The 20,555-nt window shown below is 45.4% G+C and overlaps 1 protein-coding gene across 1 annotated transcript in view; it reads left to right on the top strand.

The window, feature by feature from the left end:
- The window catches only part of LOC139166225 (glycerophosphodiester phosphodiesterase domain-containing protein 5-like), a 126,549-nt gene extending 117,495 nt beyond the window's left edge, over positions 1–9,054 (top strand). The window contains 2 exon segments of the mRNA XM_070749501.1: positions 4,936–5,048; positions 8,438–9,054. Coding sequence (XP_070605602.1) covers positions 4,936–5,048; positions 8,438–8,544 — 220 coding nt within the window. The 3' untranslated portion in view covers positions 8,545–9,054.
- Positions 9,055–20,555: the final 11,501 nt, after the last annotated feature.

Consider the following 20,555-nt stretch of genomic DNA (forward strand, 5'->3'; position numbering starts at 1 on the left):
CGGAGAAGGCCAATTTGTGGGACCTAATTGGCCGCTGGGATTCGTGCGGTAGAAGGCAGTTCTGGAGGTATTCTGGTCCAATGCCATGTAGGGCTTTAAAGGTCATGACCAACACTTTGAATTGTGACCGGAAACTGATCGCCAGCCAGTGCAGGCCACGGAGTGTTGTAGAAACGTGGGCGAATCTAGGAAGCCCCACGATGGCTCTCACGGCCGCATTCTGCACGATCTGAAGTTTCCGAACACTTTTCAAAGGTAGCCCCATGTAGAGAGCGTTGCAGTAATCGAACCTCGAGGTGATGAGGGCACGAGCGACTGTGAGCAATGACCCCCTGTCCAAGTAGGGCCGCAACTGGTGCACCAGGCGAACCTGGGCAAACGCCTTCCTTGCCACAGCCGACAGTGGTGATGCTACAATGGTCTTAAATGTGAAGACCAACTACACCTCACTTTTGCAACTGTGAGCAGTGGCTAAACGAATGGTTATAAGTTGACAACTATCGATAATATCATAAGAGATTTTTTTTTTGTTCCACAATTTTTGCCCTTTCTTTACACGGGCTGGTTGTAATCACACTGTGGCTTGAAATCTTGACTCCCTCCTTATTCCCCCCCCCCCCAAATTCTGGAAGTTGGGTGGGGAGATCTACGCCCAGACCATCATCTTCCTCCCGCCTCATCCAGGCTGCCTCTTTGCACATCTGTGCTTCCTCCATGTTCCTGGCATCACTTCTCTCTTTCCTCATCTTTGCAACAAAAAAAAAAATCAGCTTTTTCTCTTCTTTTTTTTACTTTGCCAAAGAGGGCAGGGTTGATAAACAAGAGGATGGAGAGAATTTCAAGCTAAGAGGGTTTTAAAAAAATAATAATGGTCTTTTAAGTGGCACGGAAGGCTTCGCGTAAGTAGAAAAGCAGATCTCCCTCTTGGTTTCAAAGAGCAATGATTGATTTTTGGGGTGGGGTGGGGTGTTGCTTGCTTGCTCCCTTCACCCAGGGGTGAAATTCAGCGGGTTCTGTCAGGTTCTGGAGAACCGGTAGCGGAAATTTGAATAGTTCGGACAACCGTCTGGCCCCAGAGTGGGGTGGGAATAGAGACTTTGCAACATCCTTCCCCTCACATCCCACCAGTGAAGGGCTCCCTGTCGCTGGTGCTACTAGTGCGCTACTGGTGACTGGCACAGGGGCACGTGTGTCTAGTAGGCGGGCACGCAGGCGCAAGATTAAGCGCATGTGCAGGAAGCAAAATGTTCTGTCGGGCTCTCTGGTAGAATCCTCCCAAAAATTCACAGATACAAATTTCAGACACACACACTTTTGAAAATTCAAAACAATGTTCTTTATAATGAAAATTCCCTTAAACCAAGCCCTCTTTTGGTATAGCAAAGAGCACTTGTCTCCAAATAAAATGGTAATTTGTACAAGTCCCTTATCAGTTCTGTGATACTTAGCTTGCAGCTGTGAGGCAATTCACAGTCCTTCTTCTTTCACAAAGTGAAACACACTTTGCTCTGGTTTAGTTTCAAAGCGGGGAAAAATCAGCACACAAAAGGTCAAAGTCAGTAAAGCAGTCATGAAACACAATGATCAGATAATCCTCCACAATGGCCAAACCCACAGGCTGCTCTTTATAGCAGCCTCACTAATGACCACAGCCCCACCCAACCACAGGTGGCCTCATTTTCTTTGATAATAATCTCTCAGTTGTTGCTGCCTATGCATCGCTCTCCGCATGCGTGGCTGTATCATTAACTCTTGTTCTGAATCCAAGGAGGAGCTAGATAATTGATCTCCTTCTGAGCTGTCTGCCCCACTCTCCTCCTCCCTGTCACTCATGTCTTCTTGGTCAGAGGAGCCTTTATCAGCAGATTCCACCGGGGACAAAACAGGCCTGCAGCATGTGGATGTCTCCCCCACATCCACAGTCCTTGGGGCAGGAGCTGGGCCAGAGCTAACCACAACACAAAATCTCCCATGAGGACGCTCACGCACATGAGATTTCACTGGTTTTTGGCAATTTCTTTACTTCTGTGCATGTGCGGGGGGGGGGGAGCCAAAAATCGGTGAAATCTCACACGCACGATCATCCTCGTACAAGTTTTTTTCCTGCGCATGTGCAGAAGCCAAATCTTACATGTATTCACGCACGCATGCATCTAAGGAATTTCATGCTGGCCACTTTCTCTCTAATGAGCTGGAGATAAGAACTCCCATCGAAACTCTGCAAAGCATCTCACTGGTCAGGAGGACAAAAGGATTTGAACTCAGAAAGCCCTCTCAGCTCCAGGTCTCCATGAGGAGGAACGTTGTCTGCCACACCCTTAGGAAGAAGTCCCTTATATACTGGCAAGGTGTAGCCAAGTGTCCCATAGATCTATTAATGCCAAGACCCTCTTCTTTTCAGATATTCTTGCCTAAATCACATTCTCCTGACTTTTGCATCCAACATTGGGGGAGGGGGTCCTCCTCTGATTTCCCATCTTCTTCTGGCTCACTAAGTCCCATAACTGGGAGTGCTACAGTCTCTGGTGGTTCCCCAGTCTCCAGTTCCCCTTCACTCTCAGACTCAGACGGCCTGCGATGCCAGTACTCCCATGTCTCCTGTTTTTCAAAATCCATGACCAGCTGAGCTGGATGTGGACCACTTACAACATGAATAGTCACTAATAATAATAATAATAATTTATTGGATTTGTATGCCGCCCCTCTCCGTAGACTCGGAGAAAACTGTTGTAAGTTGAGGACTACGGGAAACGGATTGACTGAATAAGTAACCCAGATAGGGCAGATAAGTGTGTTATCAAGAATATACAACGATCCAGATTTGACTGGGACGGGGAATATTTAGGGGGGGGGGGGGTACGCCTGCACGCACCTTCAACTTGCCAGCAACACCTAAAAACAGCTGTGATTGTGCGAAAGCAGTCAGGTGATGATCCCAGGTGTGTCTTGTACACTTCAAACTATGTTTTTCCTCTTTAAATCTGGATTTTTAGCCAACCGACCGCGTGTTGTTTTGATTGTGTGACCCACAAGTCCCCCTTTTGTGTATACGGCATCTCTGTGTTTTTGTTAGGATTTCCTGCATGCTTTTATTTGTCGGTTTCTTCATTGTGTGGGTGTATTTTTTAGGGCCCTCGGGGTCGCAAAAGAGTTGGGGTCCCTGGCCTTTTATTTATTATTCAGTCCTCTCTCCAGCGAACATAACATTTCCTCCCCCAATTTTACCTTATTACAAACCTGCCCTGCAAAGTAGGCTGGGCAAGAGAAAGAGAATTCCAAGGCTGTCAGGGAAGATTGGAATTTGGGTTTTTCCATCCGGAAGCATTTCAAACAATTTATTTTATTTAAACAAAAATAAATATGGCTGCCCATCACAATTGGATAATATTTATTCTGAGTAGTGGCGTTGTAGTAGAAGCAGTATCTTAATAGCAGTAGTGTTTGAAAGAGAGGATTAGCAGTAGCGATACTGCAAAAATAATATTATTTTACTTACATATTAAGATATATTACTAAGTAATTCAAAGCAGGGAACATACCCAGCACTCCTTCCTCCTCCTCTTCCTCCTTTTGTTCACAACCACCACCCTGTGAGGTGGGTTGGAGGGAGGGGGGGGGGTTGGCCCAAAGCCATCAAGCCAGCTTTCATACCTAAGATGAAACTGGGGAATTCTGGGAGGTGTTTTTTTTCCCCAGCTAATTTTTTTCTCTCCATACAAAAATAACATCCAACATACAAAAATAATATATCTTCTATTCTTATTACAAGTAAATAGTCTCGCATTAGCAAGTCTTATATATTCCAGATACAAATTTTTAAATCCCATCTATTCAATTTTGGTACCCCCATACATCCATTCTTTCTAATTTTGTCATCCAGATAGGTCAAAATGACCCTCTAATTAAATTCACCATTGATATCCCTTTAAATATTAATAAAAACAATATCTTTAAAAAGTTAAAAATCTAAGCCATAGTGCCTCCTTCCCTCATTATACTTTTTCCACAAAAGACTGAAAAACCTCATCTTAAACCCAATTTTATCCGTTAACAGGTATAAAAAACCCCAAATCTAAACAAATACAACCTTATATGTTTACTTATTGCAACCCCATTATTTATAATTCATTAAATCCCTCCTAGTAAATTCAACCAAAACAACAAGGAATAAATTTAAAGAAATCAAACCTTATACAATCAATTTGCTTAATCCAATCTACTCCATTTACCTTAATATATCTCATCGTCCTATTTACTATATTTCATGACTTTGGGAATTCTGGGAGTTGAAGTCCACAAATCTGACAGTGGCCAGGTTTATTTTATTTTTTTTAGACTGGAGAATTCTGGGAGTTGAAGTCCACAAGTCTTTAAGGTTACAACATTTAGACCCCCTGTTCGAGAACAAGGCACAGCAGAAGTGAATTTCCCTTTGAGCCGCTAGAAAGGAAGTCCCGGCCGTTCCCCTAAATCCCGCTTCCAAAATGGAGACAAAAGATGGAGGGCCGGATGTGCTGTTAGGCGCCATTTTATTCCCAAGCGTGCCTCTCCGGGCCCTTCCGGAGGAGGAATTATTTCCCTAGCTTGGAAAATGGGGTCCTGGTTCAAAATCTCGTCTCCTTCTTTTGCGAGGGGCTGCAGATCGGAGGGGCTGAGAAAGCAGGCTTCCCAGAGCTGCCCCACAAAGGGGTCAAAACAGTCAAGGTGGCGTGGCATGCATGAAAAAGTAGCCTTTAGCATTAGCCTTTAGACTTATATACCGCTTCAAAGTGCTTTACAGCCCTCTCGAAGCGGCTTACAGAGAATCAGCCTCTTGCCCCCCACAATCTGGGTCCTCAACACGTGGGCCTTTGCTTCTTAGGCCGGCCTGCCCTCCGCGATCCACTTGATCCCCTTCAAACGAGAATCTTTTCCATTTCCCCTTTTCTCTCCCAGGTGGCGCTTCAGCAGCATTCGCAGCTACAACCCGGAGCAGATCATGCTCAGCGCTGCCGTCCGGCGGTCCAGCCGCGATGTCAACATCATGAAGGAGAAACTCATATTTTCGGGTAAGATGCTTCGAGGGCGCTTCGTTCGGCAGGCTGAACTTTTGCCATTCTGATTTTGGGGCGGTGTATTCTGTGGGGCCAGACATAGGCTGCAGCCAGGGGCTCCGGTAGTGGATATTATTATTATTATTATTTTTTATTATTTATTGGATTTGTATGCCGCCCCTCTCCGCAGACTCGGGGCGGCTAACAACAGTGGTAAAAACAACATGAACAATTAATAAAAACAACTAAAAACCCCTTATAAAAAAATCAAACATACACACAAACATACCATGCATAACTTGTAATGGCCTAGGGGGAAAGGATAACTTAACTCCCCGATGCCTGGCGACAAAGGTGGGTCTTAAGTAATTTGCGAAAGACAAGGAGGGTGGGGGCCGTTCTAATCTCTGGGGGGAGTTGGTTCCAGAGGGCCGGGGCCGCCACAGAGAAGGCTCTTCCCCTGGGGCCCGCCAAACGACATTGTTTGGTCGACGGGACTCGGAGAAGGCCGACTCTGTGGGACCTAATCGGTTGCTGGGATTCGTGCAGTAGAAGGCGGTCCCGGATGTATTCTGGCCCAATGCCATGTAGGGCTTTAAAGGTCATTACCAACACTTTGGAGATGGAGATGCGCATGCATGTCCACACCCCTGATGCATGCATGCACGAGATTTGTCTTCTGTGCATGCATAGCAAGTGAAATCTGGCGCGAGAATGCACTCACGTGCGAGATTTCGCCGATTTTTGGTGTTTTGCATCTACGCATACGCGGAAGCAAAGAAATCGCCGAAAATAGGCAAAATCTCACACGCGAGAATGTCCTCATGTGAGATTTCACTTGCGGCACATGCTCAGAAGCCAAATCTCGCGCCGATGAGCGCGCACATGCCTACCAGGCACGCCCACGAAAGTCTGAAAGAACATACCAGTAGCGGCTGGTAAGTGGAAACCCCACCTGTGTTTGACGTATTGACTTGTTGGATTTAGCGATCTACTTGCGTTGACAAGCGTGTTGCATTCCTGCATTGGACTAGATGGCCTCTAAGGAAAATTACTAAATAAGGTATATCTTCTTCATTAAGAAAATTAAATTAGAATAGAATGGAATTCTTTATTGGCCAGGTGTGATTGGACACAGAAGGAATTTGTCTTTGGTGCAGATGCTCTTAGTGTACATAAAAGATACATTTATCTAGAATAGAATAGAATAGAATATTAGAATGGAATGGAATGGAATATAATCTTGGAATGGAATAGAATAGAATAGAATCATGGAATAGAATAGAATAGAATAGAATATTAGAATAGAATGGAATAGAATGGAATCTTAGAATGGAATAGAATAGAATAGAATCTTTATATAGAAGAGAATTCTTTACTGGCCAAGTGTGATTTGACACACAAGGATGGCTAAAAACAGTACAAATAATAAAAATACAACAATTAAAAGTGCTTTTAAAACCCTTAAATAAACCACAACAACCAGGCTACCAAACATACCAATCGAATCAGGTCTAGGCCAGAATAAGACGTCAGATCTCAGGTTGGTGGTTTCTTGCCGATGTTTCGTTACCCAACTAGGGAACATCATCCGTACTAAACCTAAATCGGATAATGAAACGTCTTCAAGAAACCACCAACCTCAGCGACCACCGAGGACCCCTCAGACGTCAAAAGCCGAGCTACCGAGATTCCCCAACTTGTGTTTTGAACTTGCAGGTTCTAGCCTCTAGAGGGCGCCGGGCTCCCAGACTTGGGGGCTCCCTTCAGCCTGGAGCGTAAGTGTGCTTTCAAAGGCTGGCATTAACCGCCGCACGCACGGTGACGGGGGCAGCAGCAGGGAAGGTGCCGGGAGGGGCAATCCTGGCTTGCTTTAATCACTTGGGGACGTTGGCACTAACCCGCACCCCGATTCCCTCCCCTCTTTCCCCCATTGTCTCTCCCTTGATCTCAGCTGGGCCGGAGCAGAAGGGGCAGACGGATCTCACGGGGATGAATTCCCGCAGCCTTGCGTGGCTGCGTTGGAAGGGGAAAGCGTGGGGGCCCCCATTAAGGGGTTTTGGGATCAGGGGCCTTTAGCCTTTGACCCCTTCGGACCCTCGCCCTTGAGGTGGCTGGGCTGATGGGGCTTTGAAATGGGAGCCTCTGCTTCCCCTCCCCTCTGTCTCCCTCCCCTCCCTCTCCTTGTCCCTCCTCTCCTCCCCTTCTTCTCTCTGCTCTTCCCTTAATTAATGAATTCAAATGAATTAATTATTGATTTATTAGACTCATATGCCGTCCTTCTCCGAAGACTCAGGGCGGCTCGCAACATATATCTTCCTTCTATTCTCTCATTGATTATTTTATCCTATACTCTCTCTTCTATTCTTTCTCTAATTCTATTTCCTCGAAGGTCTCCTCTGTTACCTTCATTGTGGATTATTGTGTATTGGACAAAATAAATAAATAAAATAAATAAAACTCACTATCCTCCCCTCCGTCTCCTTCTCTCCTTCCTGTTCTCTCCCTTACCCCCGCTTCCCCTCCCTCTCCTTCTCCTCTTCCTCTCCTCTCTCCCTCCCCTCCTTTCCCCTTTCTGTCCTTTTCTCTCCTCCCTTCCTCTCGTCCCCTTCCTCTTTTCTCCCTTCCCCTCCTCCCTTCCATCTCCTTCTCTCCTCTCTTTCCCTCCTCTTTCTCTCCTCCCCTTCCTCTCCTCCCTTTCCCTTTCCTCTCTTCCATCTCCTCCTCTCCTTCCTCTCCCTCCCCTTCCCCTCCTTTTCTCTCCTCCAGTCTCCTCCCCTTCCTCTCCTCTCCACCCTTTCCCTTTCCTCTCTTCCATCTCCTCCTCTCCTTCCTCTCCCTCCCCTTCCTCTCTTCACTTCTGTCCTCCCTTCCCTTGTCTCCTCTCCTTCTCCTCTCTTCCCTCCCTCCTCCCTCCAAACCAGCGGTTCTCAACCTTTCTATTGCTGTGACCCCTCAATACAGTTCCTCATGCTGTGGTGACCCTCAATCATAAGTCTAGCCCCAATTCTCCCAGCAGAGCTTGGAGCTGATTGGCAGGAAGGTCAGAGGGACCACCCCCACTGCAAACACCTGATTGGTCAGATTGCAAAAATATATTCTGAGGCGCCAGAATAGAAGCTTTAGTTCCTAACACAGTGGGAAATTGTCCCAGGCGACCCCTGTGAAACAGTCATTTGACCCCCAAAGGGGTCCTGACCTCCAGGTTGAGAACCACTGCTCTAAATTGAGGACTGCACTTGAGATCCGTCTGCAACTCTTGCTCCTGGCCCTCTCTGGTGTCGGTGCAGAACCGCCAGTACTGATCCCTATAATCCCAACAACCGCCTCCTCTTTGATTCCAGACGGTTCCTATTTCTTCCCGCTTGTTGACGCCGCTTCCTTCGCCCCCCTTTTTCCCCCAGAAATCAACAGTGGCCTCGAGGCGACGGACGAGTTCTCCTTGTGTTCGGAAAACGGCTACACCAACGAGGTCATCACCCCCATCGACCACCGGCTACGGATTAACTGACGGAGGGAGGGGAAGGCCACGGGCAAGATCCTGGCGGGGGGGGATCGGTCTCCGTGACTCCCTGGGGGGGGGCTTCCTCAGCACGAGAAGTCGGCCGAGTCGGTGCTCCTTTTTGTCCAAACTCCTTTGTCGAAAAAAAACTTTTGTGTGGGCGGCCTGGAGCCTCTCTGGAAACTGAAGCTGGGCTGGGTTTCTTTAGTATTATTATTATTGTTATTATTATAATTATTTTGTAAAGTTTGTCCCTATTTTTCTGAGCCTTTTCCTGCCGTGGGCAGCGGGAACCGTCCCGTAGGTCAGAGGCAGGAGAGCCCTTGGCATGGGACCCCTCCCCAATCCCCCACCCCCCAACCGGCTGGACCACGAGCTGAGATGCTGGGCAGGTTCAGCAGAGGAGGGACGCCCCCCATCATCCCCAACTCCTTCTCCCCATGGATTCCTCCCTTCCTTCCTTTGGGACAGCGATTGCTAGCTGACTTTATTTAAAGACGTCTGTTGTGGGAAAAAATACCCTGGCGTTGTGCAGTGTCTTTATTTGTGTGTGTTTCTTGTCAAGAGGCTTTGGTAAGGCCAGACTTGGAATACATTACTGCGATTTTTGGAGAGATTTGGGGCAAGATACGAAGCTTTTGGGAGAACGATTTTTGGAGAGATTTGGGGCAAGATACGAAGCTTTTGGGAGAACGATTTTTGGAGAGATTTGGGGCAAGATACAAAGCTTTGGGGGGAGCGATTTTTGGAGAGATTTGGGGCAAGATACGAAGCTTTTGGGGGAGCGATTTTTGGAGAGATTTGGGGCAAGATACAAAGTTTTTGGGGGAATGATATTTGGAGAGATTTGGGGTAAGATACGAAGCTTTTGGGGGAGCGATTTTTGGAGAGATTTGAGGCAAGAAATGAAGCTTTTGGGGAAGCGATTTTTGGAGAGATTTGGGGTAAGATACGAAGCTTTTGGGGGAATGATATTTGGAGAGATTTGGGGTAAGATACGAAGCTTTTGGGGAAGCGATTTTTGGAGAGATTTGGGGCAAGATACAAAGTTTTTGGGGGAATGATATTTGGAGAGATTTGGGGTAAGATACGAAGCTTTTGGGGGAGCGATTTTTGGAGAGATTTGAGGCAAGAAATGAAGCTTTTGGGGAAGCGATTTTTGGAGAGATTTGGGGCAAGATACGAAGCTTTTGGGAGAGTGATTTTTGGAGAGATTTGGGGCAAGAAATGAAGCTTTTGGGGGAATGAGATTTGGAGAGATTTGGGGCAAGATACGAAGCTTTGGGGGGAGCGATTTTTGGAGAGATTTGGGACAAGATACGAAGCTTTTGGACTGGCGATTTTAGCGGCGAGATGGGGTGAAGGAAGCAGCAGGCTAGGGGGGATTTTGGCAGCAGGATGGGGCAGCTGCGGGGAGCAGAGGAAGCGGAGGGCTAGAGGGGAAAGTGGCAGGGAAATGGGGCAGCTCCAGCTTTCCCCGCCTCAGATGCAAGCAAAAGGAGGCGGGGAATTCCGGCGGGCAATTCCCATGCAAGCAAATGGGAAATCCCGGTGGTGACAGTCACAAGGCAGGGGAATCCCTTCGGCAGTCAGATAGCTCATGCGCAGTAGGAGAGCCCACGGACCCGGGCTCATGTTCGTAAGAAAGAAAGAAAGGGTTTTTAAGACGAGGCAAAGAAATCTTAAAACCTGGGTTCATATCTCGAAAAGTTTGTATGACAAGGGGTTCGTAAGACGAGGTATCACTGTATATTGCAATCCAAAATTGCAGATGGAAACTTGTGTTGTTTATTTGTTGATGATATCGGGGCCATTCAGGAAGTGTGTGTGTGTGTGTGAGAGAGAGAGAGAGAAACGGTAGCCACACAATCACATCTTCACTCTACAAACAGTCACAATAGTTCATTTACTGACCATTCCAAGTTATGGCACTGAAAAAAATTGACTTGTGATTGTTTTTCACACTATAATCACTGCATCATCCCAATGGTCAAACGTCAGTCACTTGGCCACTGACCCATAGTTATGATGGTTGCAGTGTCCCAGGATCAGGTGATCTCCTTTACTTGAGCCTACTTGAATACACTCCAAGACTAAGGAGGTATTAATACCACTCTATAATTCCCCAGTCAGACTACACCTAGAGTACTGCATTCAATTTTGGTCACCCCACTACAAAAAGGACAGTGAAACTAAAGTACAGAAAAGAGCAACTGAAATGATAAAGGGACTGGAAACTATTCTGCCGGCGTGTCTCAACCGCCCGTAATTACAGGGTAATTAGTCCAGGAAGACACACACCACACGATAAAAGGAAAACCCAAAAGTTTTTATAAACAGAAAAACAGAAACAGCTCCCTTTTTAAATGTCAAAGGGATTTTCTGGTACACACGAGGCACAGGTGAAATGCAGTCCAATTGCTCACCCAATAACTGGGAAATTGAGTCCAATTCTAAAGTCCAGAGAGTCCACACACAATCTTGAACAGCACAAAAACCATGATCTTGACGAAACAATGAATCAGATAAACTGCCATGAGGCTAAAACACCAGGCTGCACTTTTATCTGTAGCACTAATTACAGCAGCCCCACCCAACCCCAGGTGGCCTCATTTTCTCTTGTAATAATCCTTCAGTTGTTGTCTCCTATGCATCACTCTACGCATGCGTGGATGTGTCATTAATTCTTGTTCAGAATCCAGGGATGATACATATGATTGATCTCCTACTGGGCTGTCTGCCAAACTCCCCTCTTCCCTGTCACTCACGCTTCCTTGGTCAGAGGAGGCTCCGTCGGCAGATTCCATCGGAAGCAAAACAGGCCTGCGGCATGTGGATGTCTCCCCCACATCCACCTGCACATTCCTTGGGGCAGGGGCTGGGCCAGAGCTAACCACAACAGAAACCAAGACATACGAAGAGAGGTTGCTGGAACTGGGCATGGATAGTTTGGCAAAAAGGAGGGCCAGAGGGGGCATGATAGCAGTATACAGATATTTGAGGGGTTGCCACAGAGAGGAGGGGGTCACCCTGTTTTCCAGAGCACCAGAGGGACAGACCAGGAACAACGGATGGAAACTGACCAAGGAGAGAGCAATCAACCAGTGGAACAGCCTGCCAGCAGAAGTTATGAATGCCCCATCACTCAACACATTCAAAAGGAAATTGGACTGCCATCCTGCTTGAGCAGGGGGTTGGACTTGATGACCTGCAGGGTCCCTTCCAACTCTAATAATAAATAAAATAAATAATAAATAACTCTCCTTTGGCGACGTTGAGACAAGTGAAGTCAATGCAGAAGCCAGAGTCACATAAGAACCGTGTTTATAATGTAATGACTGCCGTGGTTCGCTTAACAACAGTTTGCAACAAAGGGTGTACAATGGAGCAAAATTCATTGGGCAAAAATCTCGCTTAGTAACAGAATTTTTGGGCTGAGTTGTGGTTGTAAATCGAGAACTACCTGTACAGGTACAGCCCTACCCCTTGTGTGCAAGGTGCACCCCCTGTATACACCCCACCTCCCACATGGGCGACGCACTTGCTCAGCAAACAACCAAAACCAGCTGGCTGGTGGAAGGCGCATGCCCATATATGCATCGGAGCTGCACTGGAGCGATATCTCGCATCATGGTTGTCCAATTTCTTAAAAACCTCCAAGGATAGAGCTACCAGAACTTATTTTATTTATTTATTTCTATTTGTTTAGTCACATATTGGTGGTATACAAAGATATAATAATATTTATGTACATGATATTAGTAAAAAAGAAACATTAGGACAGGGAATGGAAGGCATTCTGGTGCACTTACGCACGCCCCTTACTGACCTCTTGGGAATCGGGAGAGGTCAACAGTGGACAGTCTAAAGTTTTGGAGGTTAGGTGAAGATACTACAGAGTCTAGTAGTGAGTTCCATGCATCAACTACTCGGTTGCTAAAGTCGTATTTCCTGCAGTCGAGTTTAGAGCGGTTTACTTTAAGTTTGTATCTGTTGTGTGATTGTGTGTTGTTGAAGCTGAAGTCGTCGTTGACAGGAAGGACATTGTAACGTGATTTTATGGGCTATGCTTAGGTTGTGTTTAAGGCGACGTAGTTTTGAGCTTTCTAAACCTAGGATTGTGAGTCTAGTTATGTAGTGTATTCTGTTGCGAGTGGAGGAGTGAAGGGCTCTTCTTGTAAAGTATCTCTGGATATTTTCTAGAGTGTTTATGTCCGAAATGCGGTGTGGGTTCCAGACAGATGAGCTGTATTCAAGGATTGGTCTGGTGAAAGTTTTGTAAGCTCTGGTTATTAGTGTGAGATTACCGGAGCAGAAGCTACGTAGGATAAGGTTAACAACACTTGAAGCCTTTTTGGCGTTGTTGTTGCAGTGGGCTTTGGCGCTTAGGTGGCAAGCTGTTCCACTGGTTGATTGTCCTCAATGTCAGGAAAGTTCTCCTTAATTCTACGTTGTTTCTCTCCTCTTTTTCTGCTGCCCATCATGGGCTAACCACATGTTTGCACCTGTCACAATTATTTTATTTTATTTATATATTTTATTTATTCATTTGTCCAATACACAAATACATAGGAAGAAAAATAGACATGTGATAATATAAAAGAGGGTGAAAGTGAACTTAGAGGAGAGGATATATGAAAGGAAGAGAATATATAAGATAGGTGAAAGAAAGGAAAGACAATTGGACAGGGGACGAAAGGCACACCAGTGCACTTATGTACGCCCCTTACTGGCCTCTTAGGAACCTGGAGAGGTCAATCGTGGAGAGTCTAAGGGAGAAATGTTGGGGGTTAGGGGTTGACACAATTGAGTCCGGCAATGAGTTCCACGCTTCGATAACTCAACTGTTGCAATCATATTTTTTACAGTCAAGTTTGGAGCGGTTCGTATTAAGTTTGAATCTGTTGCGTGCTCTTGTGTTGTTGCGGTTGAAGCTGAAGTAGTCATTGACTGGTAGGACGTTGCAGCATATGATCTTGTGGGCAATACTCAAATCGTGTTTTAGGCGCCGTAGTTCTAGGCTTTCTAGGCCCAGGATTGTTAGTCTATTTTCGTAGGATGTTCTGTTTCGAGTGGAGGAGTGAAGGGCTCTTCTGGTGAAGTATCTTTGGACATTTTCGTAGAATTACCGTAGAAGCCATCACTGCAATGAGGAACAAACCTTGACCTGACCAGACATAGCAGCAAAAGAGGCCTGCTGGATAATGTCAAAAATGAAAGAGGAAATATTTTTCCTGTTGCCTAGACAACTCCCCTCCATCTCGAAAAGGTTCCGGAGCCTTGAGATAAAACATTTCAGGATATTTTCTAGAGCATTAGCTATGTTCATAAGGATATTAAGCCTTAATTTAGTTTTGCTACAAGTCCATCCTGGAATCAGTTGCATCTTCTTGTTTGTGCACTTTAATTAAAGTATAAATCTTACTTTTACAATTGCAAGTGGCTGAACTCATATAATAAATCCCTGCATAATTAAACAAACCCATGTTAGGGCTTGGATGCGGTCCCAGGTTCTACTCCAGCGACGGTGAACCTTTTTTGCGGTTGTGTGTGTGTTCCAGGGCAGATTCCCAATTCCGCCATTCCCATTTCTGTGTTTTTGCTTCTGTGCATGCACAGGAAGCAAAATCTTGCACGAGATTTTGGCAATTAGTTTGCTTCTGGGCATGCGCAGAAGCAAAAAATTTTGCCAAAATCTCATATATGTGCACAAGATAGAAACATAGAATATTGACGGTAGAAAAAGACCTGGTCCGTCTAGTCTGCCCTGATACTATTTCCTGTATTTTATCTTAGGATGGATCTATGTTTATCCCAGGCGTATTTCAATTCAGTGACTGTGGATTTACCAACCACGCCTGCTGGATATTTGTTCCAAGCATCTACTACTCTTTCAGTAAAATAATATTTTCTCGCGTTGCTTCTGACCTTTCCCCCAACTAACCTCAGATTGTGTCCCCTTGTTCTTGTGTTCACTTTCCTATTAAAAACACTTCCCTCCTGAACCTTTTTTAACCCTTTAACATATTTAAATGTTTCGATCATGTCCCCCATTTCCCTTCTGTCCTCCAGAGTATACAGGTTGAGTTCATGAAGTCTTTCGTGATAGCTTTGATGCGTAAGACCTTCCACCGTTCTTGTAGCCCGTCTTTGGACCCGTTCAATTTGATCAATATCTTTTAGTAGGTGAGGTCTCCAGAACTGAGCATAGTATTATTCCAAATAGGGTCTCACCAGCACTCTATGCAGAAGCAATACAGAAGCAAATGTTGTCTCACCTGCACATGCACAGAAGCAAAAACAAGCTGGGATATGTGTATGTGCAGTGCAACTTTCACTATCGGTATGCCTTATCATCTGTACCAATAGCAACCCAGTACTGGTGTGCGCCCGCTATCTCACACATGCGCACAACCCCTGCGCTGCTCCCCACGCATGCACACAACTACCACCACCCTGCCTGCCACAGCGCATGCGCATAGGTCTCACTGAAGCCTGGGGATGGTAAAAAAAACAGCCAAATGGAAGTATGAAAAACTGGACTTCCAGTTTGCCCATTGGGTTGTTTTTTCGAGGACAAGGAGATGGAGGAGTACTGGCATCACAGGCCAGTGTTCTTGCCATCTGAGTCTGAGAGTGAGAGTGAGGAAGAGTTAGGGACTGAGGAACCACCAGAGACTGTAGAACCCCCAGCTATGGAACTGAGTGAGTCAGAGGACAATGGGGGACTTTGACGATCAGGACCCCCTGTTAGATGCAAGGGTAAGGAGAATGAGATCCAGGCATGAATACCTCTCTAGAAGAGGTTCTTGGCATTGAATAGACCTATGGAACATTTGGCCACGCCTTGCCAGTATATAAGGGGCAGTGTGAGGGAAAGAGGGTGTGGTGTACAATGTTCAATAACGGCAGTTGGTGACTCTGGAGGGAAGCGAGCTTTCTGCTCTCACAGGCGTCTTCTACTTGTCCCCAGTTTTTTTTGAGCTCTACTGAACTGTAAGTTTTAGCCAAGCTGTCAGCAAACATTCCAAGAACTGTAATTAATGACCCTGGGCTCCGCAGCCTGGATTTCTGCTATCTACACTTCCAGAAGGACATTAATTAAACTTCTATGCAGCCCTATCCCGAAGGGCTAAGTGTTAACTAATCAATCAGTGTTAACTAATTGGTTCCCTGGCATTGTGTCAAACTATGATATTTTTTGCAATAACCGCTGTTTGAAAAGACGTGTGTGCATGAGGGTTCTTTCTTTCAGATCGGACCAGCCCAGACAGAACAGTTACTACCCTTGAGCCCGCTACCATCTGTTCTATATATGTGCATTTATTTATTGGAACGACAGAAATAGCATAACAATTCCTGTAGGTAAAAATGGAGCACCATTTTTCCTTATCAGTCGCTAGCTTTCTACATTTTCCGCCAGGATTACAGCTCCTGAAAAGATGTCAAATTTCTCATCTTCCTGGCGCGATCATGAGGACAGGATGTCTGATACCTATCCAAGAAAGTCGCCAAAACTTCAGCGCCGTCTTCTGCAGCACCAAGTCTCCATCAGGCAGAGCATGATTTTCGAAAACATCAGACCGACGACTAGGCCCACCAGCACCCAGGTCACTTTGGATAAGACGGAAAAGAGGGTTCCTCTCGTTGTTTGGGGGTCTAGATTCAGCTTGGCCAGCACCATGTCTAACAGCACACAGGGACTTTCCCAGAAGCAGGGATCCATCTCCGAGTCGTCGAAGGAGAACGGTTCCAACTGCTCCTCCAGACACTGGATCTCGTTCTCCTGCACGTCGCAGATCTTCTGGAGCTGGTCCATCGCGCTCTTCAGCTCGGCCGACTGTTGCTTCTGGTCCGTGTAGCGCAGCTCGGCCGTTTTGACCACCCCTTCCAGCTGTCCAAAGTACACCGCAATTTGCTCCACCACTTGCCTCATACGCAACATGTTCTCGTCCCGACTCGCTCGGTAATCGTGAAACCTGACCAGGTCGTGGCAGACCGTCTGGATTTCAGCATGGAGAACCTTGTTGGTCTCTGCCAAGGTCTGGTTTTGGGCCTCCAGGGCTGTCCGCGTGTCTTCCCGTTCTTGGAGCAGCTCCCGAAGTTCTTTCTCTTCTTTTTCCAAGACCTTCACCATGGATGTCAAGCAATCGATTCTCTCTTCCATGGTCTTGTTCTCCTTCTTAATGCCCTCAATTTCCTTCAGGAGCTTCTGGTTTTCCGCCTCCCGGTTGGCCACTCTTCCTTTAAGGGTGCTGATGTCCTTCTTTAAGCCTTCCTGGGTGGACGTCGGCAGGGTCCCTGCAGTTTTCTCCATGGCGTTGGAGAAAAGGCCTTGGATTCAGTGCCGTTCCCGTCAGTTCTCCTCTGTGAGGAACAAGCAAAGGGGAGAGTAAACCAGCATCAGATCATCATATTCTTGACGTGTCCCTTTTGTTTTGGGATATGTCACTAAATGGTCTAATACAGTGTTCCCTCGATTTTCGCGGGGGATGCGTTCCAAGACCACCCGCGAAAGTGGAATTTCCGCAAAGTAAATACACCATTTTTGGCTATGGACAGTATCACAAGCCATCCCTTAACACTTTAAACCCCTAAATTACCATTTCCCATTCCCTTAACAACCATTTACTCACCATTATTACTGGTACTCACCATTGAATAGTGATCCTGATATTTATAAACATAATTATTTATTAACAATAATTATTTTTATTTATTTTCAAAAATTATTAGTTTGGTGATGACAGATGACGTCATCGGGTGGGAAAAACCGTGGTATAGAAGAAAAATCGTGAAGTATTTTTTAATTAATATTTTTTTTTAAACCGTGGTATAGGTTATTCACGAAGTTCGAACCCGCGAAAATCGAGGGAACACTGTACAGTGTTTCCCAACCTTGGCAACTTGAAGTTATTTGGACTTCAACTCCCAGAATTCCTCAGCCAGAAAATGCTGGCTGGGGAATTCTGGGAGTTGAAGTCCAAGTATCTTCAAGTAGCCAAGATTGGGAAACACTGGTCTAATAAATGGTCTAAAACCTGGCAACTTCAAATCTCCACCACTAAATGCTCTGTCTTACATATTGGTAAAAAGAATCAGAATACTAAACATAAACTTGGAGGAATTGAACTTACTGATAACTCTCAATCTGTCAAAGACCTTGGAGTTCTCATATCCAATGACCTAAGTCCTAGAGCCCAACGCAACAACATTGCCAAAAAGGCTTTAAGAGTTGCTAACCTCATCCTTCGCAGCTTCTTCTCTGGTAATTTTGAACTGCTAACAAGAGCTTACAAAACATTTGTCAGACCAATCCTAGAATACAGCTCACCTGTATGGAACCCACATTGCATATCTGACATCAACACAATTGAGAGAGTCCAGAAATATTTCACAAGAAGAGTCCTTCACTCCTCTTCTCACAACAAAATACCTTACTCCGCCAGACTTGAAATTCTTGGTTTAGACAACTTACAACTCCGTCGTCTCCGTTCCGACTTAATTATAATTCATAAAATGAACTATAATTAAGTCGGAACATGATCGAAACATTTAAATATGTGAAAGGGTTAAATAAGGTTCAGGAGGGAAGTGTTTTTAATAGGAAAGTGAACACAAGAACAAGGGGACACAATCTGAAGTTAGTTGGGGGAAAGATCAAAAGCAACGTGAGAAAATATTTCACTGAAAGAGTAGTAGATCCTTGGAACAAACTTCCAGCAGACGTGGTTGGTAAATCCACAGTGAACTTTCAACTGGGTGGGAAACTCATGTTCCCCAGTGTAGGGGTTAGGATGAGATGAGATGGAGACCACACCTAGAAAAAGATATTGATAAAATTGAACAGGTCCAAAGATGGGCTACAAAAATGGTCCTCCTCCTCTTCCTTCTTCTTCTTCTCCTTCTCCTTCTTCTTCTTCTTTTTCATCTTCTTCCTCCTCCTCCTCCTTCTTCCTCCTTCTTCCTCCTCCTTCCTTCCTTCCTTCCTTCTTCATTATTCCTTTTTTGTTCTCCACTCCCTCCTCTCCGTTCCTGTCTTTCTCCCTCTCCTCCTCCTCCTGGACTATCACTGGAAGTCCACTTAATAAAGAGTCTAATTTATAAAGCCAATATAAGAGCAACTCCCACCTTCCTTTGAACTACAAGACAGCCTTATCCTTGGAAAATGCTGACGAAAGACATCAAATCAATGTATTATTCAGAATTGCATCATAGCATCATCCAAGATGTTTGTTTATTGTGGAGATCAGAAAAACCATCATTTTTTGCCTACTCACCGAAGGATTCTCAATTCCCAGGAGAGAAATGGACTTCCCAAACAGCCCAGCACCAGCCACAGCAGAGGCCAATCCCAACGCTCAGAAGATGCCTCACAGTTGACATCACAATGCAGGCTCCATCACACAAGAGAGAGAGAGAGAGACCCTTGAGGAAGGGACCTTTTTACGTACATATGTACATAAATAAATACCGTGGCTACTTTCATATGTGTGAACTACAACCCCCAAATTCCTCAGCCAGCAGGGATGGACTTCAATTCCCAGAATTCCCTCACCAGCATGTCGGCTGGGGCATTCTGGGAGTTGAGGTCCACACAACTTAAAGCGGTCAAGGTTGAGAAATAACAGTTGACCAGAAGAACGTCGGTCCCCAGTTGGCTTATGAAACTGCTATATTTTTCGGAGTATAAGACCCACTTCTTTCCTCTCCTAAAAGAGGCTGGGAATTTGGTTGCGCCTTATACAGTGGTACCTCTACCTAAGAACATCTCTACCTATGAGCTTTTCTAGGGAAGAACCGGGTGTTCCAAGATTTTTTTTTGTCTCTTCTCAACCATCATTTTCCACTTACAAACCTGAGCCTCCGAAACTGTAACCGGAAATGGCGGGGAGAAGCCTCCGTGGGGCCTCTCTAGGAATCTCCTGGGAGGAAACAGGGCCGGAAAAGGTGGAGAGAAGTTATGTGGGGCCTCTCTAGGAATCTCCTGGGAGGAAACCGGGTAGTAGATGCTTGGAACAAACTTTCAGCAAACGTGGTTGGTAAATCCACAGTCACTGAATTGAAACCTGCCTGGGATAAACATAGATCCATCCTAAGATTAAATACAGGAAATAGTAATAAGGGCAGAGTAGATGGACCAGGAGGTCTTTTTCTGCCGTCAGTCTTCTATGTTTCTATATCTTGCCACGCTATCTGTAGAAGGCCTGATGTTGATGGGAGCTTGGGAGGGGTGGTCATCATGAGGGAGCAGATGCAACCACAAAGCATTATTTCAAGAAGTTCAAGGCCATCCTATGTCCACCACCTGGGTGGAAGTGGAAGTATGAGTCGCTATGATGGAACAACCTGGTTGGGCAACGTGACAGGTTTGTGGGTGGGGGCAAGGCATGTGAACTTTCAACTGGGTGGGAAGCTCAGATTCGGGTGGCTCCGGGAATAAATTGGAATTTTGAGGAATGCCTTGACTTAAACATAGAAGATAGATGGCAGAAAAAGACCTCATGGTCCATCTAGTCTGCCCTTATACTCTTTCTTGTATTTTATCTTAGGATGGATCAATGTTTATCCCAGGCATGTTTCAATTCAGTGACTGTGCATTTACCAGCCACTTCTGCTGGAAGTTTGTTCCAAACATCTACTACTCTTTCAGTAAAATAATATTTTCTCACATTACTTGAACTCTGATTTAAATTTGGATGTTACCTGCAACCTTGACAAGCAACCTCAAAACCAGTGAGCAAACGAGTCTTGTGAGAGGGGCGGCATACAAATCTAATATATTATTGTTATTATTATCATTGTTGTTGTTGTTGTTGTTGTTGTTATTATTATTATTATTATTATTATTATTATTATTATTATTATTATTATTAAACTAATGTGCTGAAGCAGAACAGACTAAGGACTAGCCATTCTCCACCCCCCAATTCCCTCCCTAAAAAACTAAGTTGTGCCTTATACTGCAAACAATATGGTAATTGGAAGGGAGACCACTAAGAAATTTTGAAGACTGCAGA

The sequence above is a fragment of the Erythrolamprus reginae genome, chromosome 4 (genome assembly GCF_031021105.1).
Source record: "Erythrolamprus reginae isolate rEryReg1 chromosome 4, rEryReg1.hap1, whole genome shotgun sequence".
In the NCBI taxonomy this organism is placed as follows: domain Eukaryota; kingdom Metazoa; phylum Chordata; class Lepidosauria; order Squamata; family Dipsadidae; genus Erythrolamprus; species Erythrolamprus reginae.